The sequence below is a fragment of the Lontra canadensis genome, unplaced genomic scaffold (genome assembly GCF_010015895.1).
Source record: "Lontra canadensis isolate GAN:19392208 unplaced genomic scaffold, GSC_riverotter_1.0 scaffold112, whole genome shotgun sequence".
Lineage (NCBI taxonomy): Eukaryota > Metazoa > Chordata > Mammalia > Carnivora > Mustelidae > Lontra > Lontra canadensis.
This window is the reverse complement of record NW_022631106.1, coordinates 4380962-4395197: the sequence shown is the minus strand read 5'-3', so window position 1 is coordinate 4395197 and position 14236 is coordinate 4380962. Positions and strand designations below refer to the sequence as shown.

Here is a 14236-nt window from a genome sequence, read left to right as displayed (position 1 = left end):
AAAAATTCAATATACAAAAATCAATTATAATTTTATATGCTGGTAATGGAAATTTGAAAAATGAAATTTGTTAAAAATACCATTTACAATACCACAAAAAATCAAATATCAAAGTATAAATCTTATAAAATGTGTATAAAATGTCTACCATGAAATCAACAAAATACTGCTAAGAGACATGAAAGAGATAAAAATGGAGGGATATACCATGTTTATGGATTAGAAGATTCATTGTTAAGATATTTATTCTGCACAAACCATGGAGTTCATAGAGTCTATACATTTTTAGACTCTATAGGTTATAGAGTCTGTATATTTCATGCAATCCAAATCCCGGGAGGAATTTTCAAAGGAATTGAGAAACTGGTTTTAAAATATACATGAAAACGCAAATGATCTGGAACAGTCAGCACAATGTTGGGCATAAAGAACAAAGTTAGAGAACTTACCCTGACTTGAAGACTTACAATAAGGAAATACTAATCTTGACAGTGTGATATTTGCATGAGCATATAAATGAAAAATAATAGAAAGTAGAATAATAGACCCACACATATACAGCCTAATAATTTTTGACCAGAGCACCATGTCAGTTCAATAGAGAAAGAAAAGTCTTCCACAAGTGTTGCTGAAACAATTGGGCATCTCTATAGGAAAAAAAAAAAAAAGAACGTTGACCCTTACCTCATTCTGTATGCGAACATCAACTCACAGTGGACCATAGACTTAAATAGAAAAGCTGGAAACTGGAATATTTCATAAAGATACATGAAGAAATATCTCCAGACCTCGAGGTTAAACCAAGCAAACAAATAAAACAACACTTAGCTAAGACACAGAAAACACTAACCATATAAGAAAAACTGACCAATTGTGGGGCACCTGGATGGCTCAGTCTTTAGGCATCTGCCTTCGGCTCAGGTCATGATCCTGGAGTCCTGGGATCGAGCCCCACATCAGGCTTCCTGCTTAGTGCGAAGCCTACTTCTCCCTCTCCCACTCCCCTTGCTTGTATTCCCTCTCTTGCTGTCCCTGTCTCTGTCAAAGAAATAAATAAAATCTTTAAAAAAATGACCAATTGAATGTTACCAAATTAAAAATGTCTGCTAATCAATGATGCCATTAAAAAAATGAAGAAGTAAGAAGGTAAACCTGGGAAAATTGTCACCTTATACCTATCTGAAAAATAATTCATATCCAGAATATATAAAAAATTTTCACACATCGACAACATGAAGAGAAGCAACACAATCTTTAAATGTATAGAAGATTCTACTTTCACTGAGTGATACATGAATCTTCCTGGTGAATAAGAGCATGAAAAAGTTCAACATCATTAAGCGTCAGACAACTGCAAATTAAAACCACAGTAAGATTCTTTTAACACCTATTGAAATAACTAAAATTCAAAGAAACTTGACAGTACCAATCATCAGTGAGGAGGTAGAACAAGAACGGTCTCATACTTGAGGAAACGTAAAATGGTACAATTAGTTTGTCAGTTTGACAGTTTTCAAAAAGAGACCACTCCTTGGTATTGAGCCACGAGAAGTAAGAACACATGTCCCCAAGAATGTCCACAGTCTCTATAGTCACGAGAGGTACCACGTGAAACAACCCATACATCCATCACCAAGGGAGAGGTTAAACAGCGTCCAGCCACACAACGGAATACAACTCGGTAACACAGAGGAAAGAAGTATGGACACATGCGAACCATGGATACGTCTCCAAAATTTTACACTGTGTGGAAGCAGGGAGTCCCAGAGCTGACTTTGTTGATAGAAATTTCAAGATCTGACAAAACTAATCCATGGAGATAGAAATTGGAACATTGTTTGCCTCCAAGGAAGGAGAGGGATTGGCTGGAAAACAGCAGGATGGAACTTCCCTGGGAGGTGATAGAAATACTTCTTTTTTAAAAGAGTTATTATTTATCCCTCTATTTGAGAGAGAGAGAAAGAAAGGATACAAGTCGGGGCAGGGGTGGGGGGGGAGAATCTCAAGCAGACTCCCCACTGAGTGAGGAGCCTGACATTGGGGCCTGATCTCATGACCCAGGAGATCATGACCTAAGCCAAAATCTAGACTCAGATGCTTAACTGACTGAGCCACCCAGGTACCCCTGATGGAAATATTTCTACCTGATTTGAGATGGCAACTACACAGGTATGTGTGATTGTCAAGACTCATCAAAATTAACAATCTGCATTTTATCACATGGAAATTTGATCTGAGAAAGGGCAATTCCTTGTCTTTTTATAATTCACCAGAATTTTTACTAGGATCCTATAGTAGACACCCCACTGGTTTTGGCTGAATTCATTCCATTCACATTACCTTATGTGGTAGGCGAAGCATCTGTTACCGTCGCTGCACAGAGGAAGAAACCAGGAGAGTTTGGTGGTGTGCTGGCCTGAGAAGCCAGACTTCTAGTGGTTCTGCAGCTGCTCTGTGAGCATGCGCTTGGAATCAGCCTCTTGGAGCTGAGGAAGCCCTCAGAGCTCTTCTCCTCCATCCTCCCATGATTTAGTTGCAGAAACTGAAGCTTGAGTGACTTGGGAGGTGGTATGTAGGTTTGGGAAAAAAGAGCTCAGCAAAGTCAGAGTTTGCCCTGGGGCCAGCCCTCTCTGGGTTCTGTGAAGTCTTTCCCTCATCCCTCTGGGTTTCCTCAATGGATTCAAACCCCATAGGGTTAATAAGGAGTGTGCCTGATTACCCTGCATACGCCTCCACAGCCTTTCCTCTCCCTGCCCCTGTCAGATACTCAGCGCACGTTCAGAAAAATGTAAGTGTTAAATTACAAAGCAGCTTACAATATAGATGGTTAAAATACATTCAAAAATAAAATACTAAAAAAACAAGGAAGAGATTATTATAACTTGCTTGTTATATCCTATGTACTTGCTGTAGAAAGAGCCCAAGTTGGGTTCTGTGTGTCCAAGTAACTAACTGAAGAGGAAAATAAAATCAGTTGTAAAATTATTTATGTCCACATATCAAAAACAGTTCTGTCAGTCTTGGTCAGTGGGGAAGCAGCATTAAAGGCACATCTCTTCCTGATGGAATTACTCATAGTCACAAAGCTGGCTGATAGCAGAAGATGGCTTGTTGATTCCATATTAAGTGATGTTAACCAATCAACTAGACGGCATCCTTCCCACAGACTAGTTGTTTTAGCAGTTCCGTAAAATCAAATATCACCATATAAAAGCACAATAACTAACCAGAGTAGGGCAGCCAGATTTAGCAAATAAAAACACAAGAGTCCCAGCTAAATGTGAATTTCAGATTAATTTCAGATGAAATTTCATTCTTTGAATTCAACTAATGTCTTGTGTTTTATCTGACAACCTTAATCCGGGGAGTATAGATTCAGGTTATATGGTATATAAAGGGATGGGTAACTACAGATCCTTTAGGCAATCTTCCAGAAATACAACTTCTTTTCAGGCATTGAATGACAGTTCAAAATTACACTCCCTGTCGAGGGGCTGGCATGCAGTTTTCTTTTGCAGTTAAGCCCCAAATCAGAGGGGCAAGGGTGGCTCAGTTGGTTAAGTGTCTGCCTTCTATTCAGGTCATGATTCCAGGGTCCTGGGATTGAGCCCGCATCAGGCTCCCTGCTCAGCTGGGAGCCTGTTTCTCCCTCTCCCTCTGCCTTGTGCTCTCTCTCTCTTTTTCTCTCTCTCTGTCAAATAAATAAATAAAATCTTTTTTTTTAAATCCTCAATATACACTTTTTAAAGAAGCTCAGTTGGGGGGCTCCTGGGTGGCTTAGTTGTTAGGCAGCTGCCTCGGCTCAGGTCATGATCCCAGGGTTCTGAGATCGAAAATCACTTCTGGCTCCCTGCTTGGTGGGAAGCCTGCTTCTCCCTCTGCCACTCCCCCTGCTTGTGTGCTCTGTCTCTCTCTTGCTGTCTCTCTCTTTGTCAAATAAATAAATAAAATATTTTTTAAAAAATAAATCTGTTTCTTTATTAAAAAAAAAAAAGCTCAGCTAAGGGTAGGATCTCCATCCACTTGTAAAATCTGAGCTCTCACAAGACTTCCAGACTGAGAAGACACTGCTGGCACTGAGGGCATGTGAACTCCTTTAGAGAATTAATGGCAGTTGTATTGACTGTGCACCTTACCTTCACTTTTGCTAAATGGTTCTGCCAAAATGCCCTACAGATTTCATAGAAATGTTGCAACAAACCAATTTCTTAAATTAAAAAGAAATCGTAATTGGGAAATATAAGATATACTAACATGGCCATTGAAGAATTACTTATTATTATGGCCGTTTTCATTCAACACAACTCAAATATACAACAATAAATAATGAGGTACATCAGCTGTGGCACAACCATGAACTAGAATTCTATGAATATTTAAAATATTAAAATTTAAGTGACATGTCAAAATGTTTTTCTCATGATGTAAAATAGGAAAAAATATGAAAACTACACACTGTATGAGCTCACTACATAAATGGTATGTTTCAGCACAAATTCAAGTTTTTTTTAATACAAATTTACCACAAAGTTTAAGAGTCATTATCTTAGGATAATGGATTTATGGATAATTTTTGCTCTTTTCTTCTTTCATATTTTCTGTTCTTCTGTAACTTTTAGAGGGAGAAAATAATTTCTCTCTCTCTCTCTTTTAAATATTTTATTCATTTATTTGACAGAGAGAGTGAAAGTGAGAGAGATCACAGAGAGGGAGGGAGAAGCTGACTCCCAGCTGAGCAGAGAGCCCGATGCAGGACTCGATCCCAGGACCCTGGGATCATGACCTGAGCCGAAGGCAGATGCTCAACCAAATGAACCACCCAGGAACCTGAAAAAAATATTTCTAAAGAGAATGAAAATCTCTGAAAGAAATTTTAGAGCAGCAAAAATTTGATTATAATGGCAACCAGATAAGCCCCTCCAATAACATCGACAACATCGAGATGAAAAAACCCAGCATCCAGTCAACTAAAATAGAAAAAATGCTGGTCTGGTTGGGAATAAGAAGGACTGTTACTGTTCTGCTTGTGGAAATCTGAGCGTTCTTCAAGGTTGCATGAAAATTTAGCTCTAACACTTCCAGCTTGAAGTTTAACGTGTGGAGTATTGACAAGGAATAAGGAGAAGGAGAACAGGAAAGAGAGAGAAAGAGGAAAAAAAGCATAATGAAAAAATACTAGGCCACATGGAGAAAGATCAATAAAGGGAGAAAAGACGGGAAAAGTGGGCTGAAGAGAGAGGGGTCGAGAAAAGAAATTTCTGGGTGTTTTGCATCCCCCCAGAATCAGGAAAATGGGAGTCAAGTTGGTAGATGAAATCAGAGACCAGCCTCCTCTAGACATCACCACTCCTCCTGCCCCTGCTCCAGTGTCTGGTCCAGTGTCGTCATCCAGGAGGAGGAGTTCAGGTCAGTGGAAACTGGGTGCCTTACTAGCACACCAAAGCCAGCACTACTGCTCCTGGGCGCTCAGGGAAGCCAAAGTGGGTGTCTTCCCCGGGGGTTGGTTGGGCACAGGCATGCGGTACCTCACGTGCTTCCAGAATTTGGAATTCAGCGACCGTTTGTCAGCCATGTGGTCTTGCCTCCACTTGATGGTACCCTGCACTTCCACGAGGTGCCAGAGGGACTCCTGAAGCTCCTCAAACCGCAGTCCACCGGGCTTGCTCAGAGCCTCCATTTCTATCAGGATCACCTTGGAGTCATTCTGGATGAGGGCGCTGTGTAGGGCGATCTCCTGCTTGTAGGCAAACTCCCTGCTGTGGACCAGCTCAGGAGTCAGGATAAAAATCTGCCGCCTGCTCTTTCGTATGTTGTTCTCCACGGCAGTGGCTGCGTCTGGGAATAAAAGCCCCGGATCACATTTCCTGCTGCTGCGTTTTGAAATCTAATGCTTTGATCATGAACGTTCTGGACTTAAAAAAAAAAAAAAGTTATGGTTTTAATCTGTTATGGGATTCTGACTCTGATCAGTTCTTCATTCAGGAAAGGGGGAATGTGCTTGAAGGGACAACCTGTTATGTTCGACTTACCCCTCTCACTGTGAGCACATCAGTCCCAAGCCCCTCTTCCTTCCCAGGTAGGTCAGTTCTAACTAAAATGAATCCTTGGAGTTACATGGCAGGTAGAGATATTTAGTGGGAGAATTAGAATTCAAGTTCATTAGCTATGTATTATCTTCTTAGAATATTAGCGTATGTGTTTTACCACGGCTTAGTACTTTCACTCTTAGGGACTGTTGCTCCTCTGAACTGATTAAAATCTCTAAGGGAGTCCTGAATTCACGTCACTCCCCAATGTCTCTGTTTGAGAAGCTGATTTGATTCAGACTAGAAAGATCTTAAGGAAGACCAGATCCCCTTATCAATTTAGAGTTTATACAGCATCAGCTCCGTGGTGATGGCAGGAAACTTCTGGGCAGACTTAGAAAGCACACGTAAAATACTCAGCTCTCCCTGCAAGGAGGGACCAGAGAAATTAAAGAAATGCAACCATGAACGAAACCACTCAAGAATTTCTTAGAGCAGGGCAGCCAAAAGACTGCCAACCCATGTAGTGTGTGAACTAGGGAAATAAATGTTGAATAGCACCAGGTAGAGACTTCATGTTTGTCAGGATCCTAACAGAAAACTCAGCACACTCAAAAGGACTGACTTAAGAGAGGTTAATGAGAGGAGAATTTATAAAAGATGTGGACAGAGCCAAGAGAAATCAACGAGAGATGCCTCGGAACCCCACACCGGAAATAGCCAGGGAGGCATTACCCCCCTCCAGGTGTGAAGGGGAAGAAGCAATTATGAAAGCTAAGGTCTATAAAGGCAGCCTACAGGAGCCCATGTTCTGAGAGAGAAGAGCCCAGCTCCCCTGGCAACCTTACCCGATGCCTGCCTCTGTACTTCTGCTTCCATTGGCCGAACTCAGCAGGGAGCAGAGGGCAAGGGCCTGATAGATTCCATAATGACCAGCTCTTCCCCCACTCTCCCCGGGGCCACTGGATGGAGCAGGGTGCAGAGTAGATTTGAAGGGGCAAAGATCCAGAAGGTAACTAGCATGGGAAGAAATACCACTGATGGAGTCATGAACTTTTCCAAAGGGACAAGTGAAGTTTGGTGTTGTTTTGTTATATCTGACCTTCCTTGGATTAAAGTAAGGTTCAGAGGACATGCTTGAGGGAGAGGGGATGGGAACAGTCCCAGGTGAAAAACAGCACGATGCAGGCCACGCAAGCTTGAGCCTCAGCACGCTGGTGTTCACACTGGGCTGGAGCGAGGTAGAACTAGAAAGGAGGTCGATGGATCTGAGACAAAAGCGATGAAGGGTTTGCAGCCAGATGTGGCAGGTGGTGTGATGTCACAAACAGCTGGGGTCCCTGCAGCCTCCTGAGCAGATGTGTAACATGAAAAGAGCGTTTGAGCACCGCAGCTCATTTCTTTCTACTGGAATGAGTAACCAGCGGGAGAGCTGGAGGAAGAAGAAAGCTTCTAGAGAAAACTGGGATTCCGTTTTCCTTAATCATTCATTTTACTAAGTTACCCACACCATTGTGGGGGGATTAACATTGCCCAAATATTCCAGGACGAAGTAGATTCACCTGCTGGGTGTTCCTTTACGTCTACAGATGCCTGAATCCCTCTTTGCAGTGGAAATGCCAGTTTAAATTCACAGTCTACTAAGCATTCACTTTATTGGACTTACCCTCAGTGATGCTTCTGCCTCAGCTTCTGCCAAACACTTCCTGGTCTCCGAGGAATTAGAGAAGAGCTATAAGGAGGGCTCATGGGTACTTGACATAAATATAGAGGGAGGAGGAGAACAGCTACTGAAAGGCCAGAATTGTGACAAACTGTGGAAGGTACATGGAATCGACTAAGAAACAGAAGACAGCTCTAGTGGATGTGGTGAGAATACACATTTGCAAATGTTTCTCCGATACAGGGGAAAGCACGAAGACTTTCTGAATCCTTGCAAATATTTCAGTCAATGCCTCTAGGTATGAGAACACATTTCTTTTTTGTTGGTGGGTTTTTTTTTTTTTTTTTGAGTCTTCTTTCAGCTCTTCTAGAGAGAATTAAGATGTATGTCAGTTATCCTAGCAGTGGACATGGGAAGTCAAGTAGGGGCCATGTCTTGCTAAATCCACATAGCAGTGTCCTCACATCACTGATACTCTTATGAAGAGTATCTTAGGTCGGCTATGGGGGAAGGACAAGCAAAGAATAAGTATCTCCTTCTTCTGGAGAAATATTTTAAATCTCTGGTCTTAAGGCCTGGAATAACGATTGTATTTCCTTATCCAACACAGGGATAAGACCACCTATCCTTGGCCTTCTGATAAACATGACTTTCTGTCCCTGATGTGTGTTGATAGCTTTACCTTCTCCCGGTAGCAGATCTCTCCCATAAATGCATAAGTTATAGCCACATTTATTTTCAAGAACTTCAGGCAGAATCTGGTGAACAAAGTGGCCCACGGCATTGGCCCTCTCGGGACTATTTTTATAGTTCCGCGGATAGATAACGTAAGCATCATAGATCTTTCCATCTGAAAATGAGAACAAGAAGTACAACTTTATTCCTTGGCTCTGGAAATTTCCATTTGACTCTTCCTAGACATTCTCCCCTGGATTTTATTGTTGTTGGTGTGTGTATCCCATCCCCCAAAATATTCTAGAATCCAGAGATGGTGACCACAACTCACTACCGCAAAATGTCCTCAGAAAACCAATCTTAATCTGCAAGTTTTCTCCCTTTACTGCCTCAGACTGAATGGTAGAGAGGCAAGTTTAGCATACACCATACTGTCAAATTTAATTAATAACTTATTGATAAATATCTGTCATGGATAAAGGATCTTCTGTTTTTGGAGTAGATCTCAGTTTTCCTGTTGTTTTCCCCTAACCTAGGAAATGAAAATGCAAAAGAATTTTTTTAAGGGATCTATATTTCCCACAAATCATAATTAGCCCTAGTTGAGTGGACCATATGGAAAATGTAGAGTATATCTGCCTCCAAAGGAGAGAATGTTGTCTGGTTCAGCAGGCATAAATGTATTCTTTCAGATGTATACTTGTGCACACAGGTAGGGCTCTGTAAAGAGTGGGCTTTCTGGTAAAATACACCTGCCTTCTGATGGCTCTGTCTAAGCTGTTCACATCTGGAAAGCAGGAACACTTTAGTTAATGTTTTGAATTCCATGAAGTTTTCCAATACACATTTTCCAAAATGATTAAATTTTTCTGGGCTTGGGCTGATTCTGTTCTTGATATAGCAGGAACAGCAAGCCTATTGGGGGAGGAGATTTGAGCTGTTGAGATGTATCTCAGAACCATAAGGAGCATCAAAAAGGACAGAGACTGGCCTCCAGTGGACTGAGAAAAAAAAAAAAAAAGATCTGCTAACAATATGTTAGCCAGCAAAATCTGGGTTTAGAACCATAGCTATTAAGAGATCAACAAATGAGCCACCAACAGCCAGCATGCATCCTTTTCTTTGAAGAAAAATGTGGAACTTGCCACTTACCATTCCTAGTTTTGTAAGGTCTAGCTAGATCTCTCCAGAGCAGATTAACCTCAATCCAGAACACTTTCAGCATTATGGCCATGACAATGATTAGCATTAACAAGGTGCTAAATCCCGCCAGGATGTAGTAGGTGCTTTGCTTGTCATCTATTCAAAAGATAAGGGGAGGACAAAAATGATCACTAATATTCCTAGAACAAGGTAAAATAAACAGACCTCCACTGGGAGGACGAGAAATTCATACAGGAGATGCCTGCCTGGCATTTGCATGGCTGCGTTAGGAATCAGTAAGTGAACATTTACTGGGTGCCTCCCCTAGGCAAGACAGCAAGATAGGCATGGTAGGGGCTTTTCAAAGCATACAAGGTACGGCCCCAAATGTAAACTTAACTAAGATAGGAGGTAAATGTGTCATTGGAGCTGGCAGAGGTTTTTAGGAGTGCTCCCTCCAGGCTGGAGTGGGTAATGGAGGTTTCCTGCAGGGGAGAGAAGTTTTAGAGAACCAGGAAATAAGAAAAATGCACTCCTGACAAGAGGAGCTGCTGTAAGCCCAAGGGCAGAGATGTGGTGTGTTCTGAGGAACCGGAGTAATCCAGCATGGGGAAGTAGTGGAAGAAACAACAAGAAATGTGTCTCAGGGCTCAGTTCTGACCAAAGGTGGGGCTCCCGTTCAGGCAATTTGCCTTTATTTGGGAAGGTCACGGGAGCCACTGATGAGTGTTGAGTGGGGTGTTAACAATGAAAGCGGTTGACAAGCAGGATTAATCTGAAGGTAGGGGAAGATTTGTCTCTGTGGGAAGAGACCATAATTACTTAGAAGAAAATGGACGGGAAGTTTCTGCAATACTTGTGGTGAAACATAAGGAGGGTTCAGACCTGTGTAATAATGAGAAAAGAACGGATACATCTGGGGTTGGGGCATTAAGGAGAACGAATCAAAAGGTCTTGGTGTCTTACTATACAGGAAAGCAGGGAAGAGACAGGGGCCATGTAAGTCTCTAAAGAATAAATGATGAGGAAGTCATATTCCTGGGGTGCTAGGTTCTAAACACACCCCTTATTTTTCTCATTACTGCACTGCATCTCGTACTCACTGTTGTACAAAGTGTATACGTGAGATGGTTCCCGATTTCAAGGACTTGGAACAGATATGTACAAATTGTATACAAGCATTGTACTCATTAATGGTATTTTTTGGCTGTTTTATGTTTACTTCTCTCTTTAGAATTAACTCTCCTCTTACAAGTAGTCTCACTTAAAGATGACCATGAGAACAATCTCAAAGGAGATTTGTCTCTTATAACACCCTCCCTGCCTTTTTTGTCTAAAATCTCAAAGCATGAAGCTCCAGTCTTGCCCTAGAAAATCATTTATCCATATTCACAGATTCCTCCCATTGTTCATCAGCACCCTGAGGATCTAGAACTGTGAAATCAAGAATGGCTAAGGCAAAGAGATTCAACACGGGGAGCGGGGGGCATAGTGGAGGAGGCGTGTTGCTGAAAATTGGTAGAGAGCTTACTATCTGCACTGTCATCAGTTTAAAGGATAAATACGCCCTAAGGAAAGCATTTCAACAGGATTCCCCTTCAGGTCACTCTCTCTAAAAGTCCTATCTGGATACCCTCTGGGAACGTCCATTTCTTGGGGAGATCGAGGTGAAGTAACTGGGCGTGTGTGTGGCCACTTCCACTGGGAGGAGAGAAGTTAATCTGAGACAGTAAAGAAAGTTGAAGTTCAGTATCTTTCTGTTAATGACTTTAAACCTGTGTAAATAACTCCGTATGTGGTGAGTAAACACTAAATACTTTCTGAAAGTGTTTATAAACAGGAAAACACTGCCTAAGTTTGAGTCCTGGCTCTAACTCCCAATTCCTCAAGCTTTTTTAACCTCCTCTTGTTTCCTCATCAGCAAAACTGGGTGATAGTAACAGTCTCTTCCTCATGGGTTATTGATCAAATAAATAAGAAATAAGATGGGAAATAATCAGAGAGGCCCAAAGAAAACAATGAATAAATGTGTACTACTATGATTAGGAGTGTCAAATATTTATTTAATCACATCAAGGAATACGGGAACATAAGCTTTTAAAGTTTTTGTTGTTGAAATTCGAGACAATGTTGTAAGTTTATTTTGTGATGGGAAATAAACGATGTGTCGAAATGTGACGATAAAACTGCCATAGCAACAGTTTGTTTAATGTTCACAGTTGTCGAAACAGAGTGTAACCACGTTAATTTGAAGAAAAACAGGGGAAGGGTAGCACATACAAATAAACTAGAAGGAAAAAAGTCACCAAGTAGATGTAACATGAAGACAATTCCAATAGACAGGTCGTTGGAGAACATTCATACAGTGACAACGTAAACAAGTCATGAGGATATCGAGGCAATGGCAGTTCTGGGGGAAAGGGCACAGCTTCCCCTCTCCTTGAAGATCCACTGTGCCAGCTACCGCCCGATACTACATGGTGACGTGGTCCATATGTCCTGGGGTGATTCCATTATTACTGGTAGAAACCTGGTGACCCATGGAACTCGATAGCACTCAATGTCATGATTCTGTTTGTTTTTGAGTCTAAATTAAAGCAAAACTTCCAAGCACCTTTTAGACAGAGATTTAACCACAAGCACATGAACTTGGTGGTCTGCTTATCTATTACCCCCAATTTTTTTTCATCAGGTTGTGCCTCTGTGTGTTTATTCAAATTAATCTGGACTATGTCCCACTTAGGGGTATAAACTGAGGACTTAAATCTCCCTTTGACTATGTGACAAATACATTAAATAATTTCCACGTAGTTGTGCATGGAGTGACAAGTGTAAAAATACCATATTTTTCTCCCCATTTATACTGGATTCAATGCTTCATCTGACAAACAAGATGTCTTTGCCTGGAAATGCAAACAAGGGAGAAAGTTGACAGGTGCTCAGGAAGGAAATGTTTGTAAAACTATTTTTGCTGACATCACTGCACGCAACGACATACCAAGGGAGGGGGAGGAAGAAGCAATCTGTCCCCCAGAGGACAAGTGTGTCATCACTGACATTGGTTAGTGTTGTCTGGGTAAGGTGATGATTAAAAGCACAATGAGTCTGCGGTGCCGAGGTGTCAGTCAGTTAAGTGGCTGCCTTTGGCTCAGGTCCTGATCCCAGGATCCTGAGGTTGAGCCAGAGGCCCTGGAGTTGAGCCCTGTATCAAGTCCCCTGTCAGACTCCTTGCTCAGCAGGGGTATCTCTTTCTCCCTCTCTCTCTGCCCCTTCCCCCACTTGTGCTCTCTCTCTCACTCTCTCTCTCTCACTCACTCTCTCTCTCTCTCAAATAAATAAATAAAATCTTTTTTAAAAAAGCACAATGACTCTTAGATGGTCTTATTACTGTTTCGGATTCTTTACAGACAATGTACCTTGTTACCTATACCCAAGACGGATCATTCTCTCCATTTAATTTTAAAAGATTATATATAGTGTCTGAACCTACTGAAGGATAGTCAGTTTCCTGTTTTTGTTATACTTATATCTTACTGCATCAGGTTATAATGAAGTCATTAAAGGCACGGTAGATTCAGATAAAACTATTGAGAAGTTATTAAACAATTTGGCCTTTCCAAGTTACTGGGAAGTTTATCTACCCTAACAAACATAAATGTAAGCTGTTGCTTTGTTGAATAATTAAGCCTTATAGCTAAAGCAGTGGAAATGTACAAAAATCATTTTCCTTGATACCTTTGGTATGCGTTCATTTATTCATTCAACGAATTTTTATAGAGTACATGCTATAGGTACCAGAGGCGATGCACTACAGATGGAGGACATGAAGATGGGTGAGATGCCATCTTGCCCTCATGGAGCTTAGAGTCACGTGCAGCAGACTCTCAAACAGATTTCTGTTAAGTGTGGGGGTGTAGACATAGAGACAGGGCCCTACAGGAACACCAGGAAGGAATATAGACCCCAAACTGGTGGCCAAAGAAGGCTCCTCATAAAAGGTGGTATCTGAATTGCTTGTTGAATAAGAGATACAGTAAAGAAATGAGCTGAGCTACCAGACGTCCCGTGAGTTTCACCTACACTGAGATTGGTAATTACCAGGGGTAGAGGGGGATGGGAGAAATAGGTGAACGGATTGTGTTTTCTTTTTTTAGTTTAAATACATTGAACCTCTAAAAAAACAAAACAAAACAAAACAAAACAAAAACAAACAGAAAAAGAAAGACAAGTAGCTCAAAAATGTATTTGGTGAAATAAATGATGGTTTCTCTGTATAATGGGATACTATGAAGCCATTAAAAATCATGGTATAGAAGAACATTTACTATCATGGAAAGATTTCTATTATACATTAAATAATTATAAAATAAGCTATAAAACTTTCTATGTAACTTGTAGCAAAGCATGTTTATAATCTAAATATATCTGAAGAGAATTTATGTGACAATACAAAGGTCAAAGAACAGCCAAGACAATCTTGATGAAGAATAAAATTGGAAGACTTACTCTACCCCAAATCAAGGTTGACTGTACAGCTACAGGAAATAAGACAGTATAGCATTAGAGCATAAATGTTTTTCTTTTAAAAAGAGACAGGATGTAAGGGATCACACACTTTTTCTGGAAGTGACCAGAGAGTAAATACTTTAGGTTTTGCAAGTAGAAAATAAATAAATAAATAAATAGATTTACTATTTTATAAAGTTTAACAATAATGGCACATGATGTC

The 14236-nt window shown here is 40.9% G+C and overlaps 1 protein-coding gene across 4 annotated transcripts in view; it reads right to left on the bottom strand.

The window, feature by feature from the left end:
* Window positions 1-4817: 4817 nt before the first annotated feature.
* IL1RL1 (interleukin 1 receptor like 1) overlaps window positions 4818-14236 on the bottom strand; it is a 35343-nt gene continuing 25924 nt past the window's right edge. For all 4 annotated transcript variants that reach the window (XM_032840395.1, XM_032840398.1, XM_032840397.1 and 1 more), the window contains 3 exons: window positions 9517-9663; window positions 8372-8539; window positions 4818-5835 (listed from right to left, as the gene is read on the bottom strand). In XM_032840395.1, coding sequence (XP_032696286.1) covers window positions 5450-5835; window positions 8372-8539; window positions 9517-9663 — 701 coding nt within the window. In that variant the 3' untranslated portion in view covers window positions 4818-5449. The remainder of the gene's footprint in view (window positions 5836-8371; window positions 8540-9516; window positions 9664-14236) is intronic.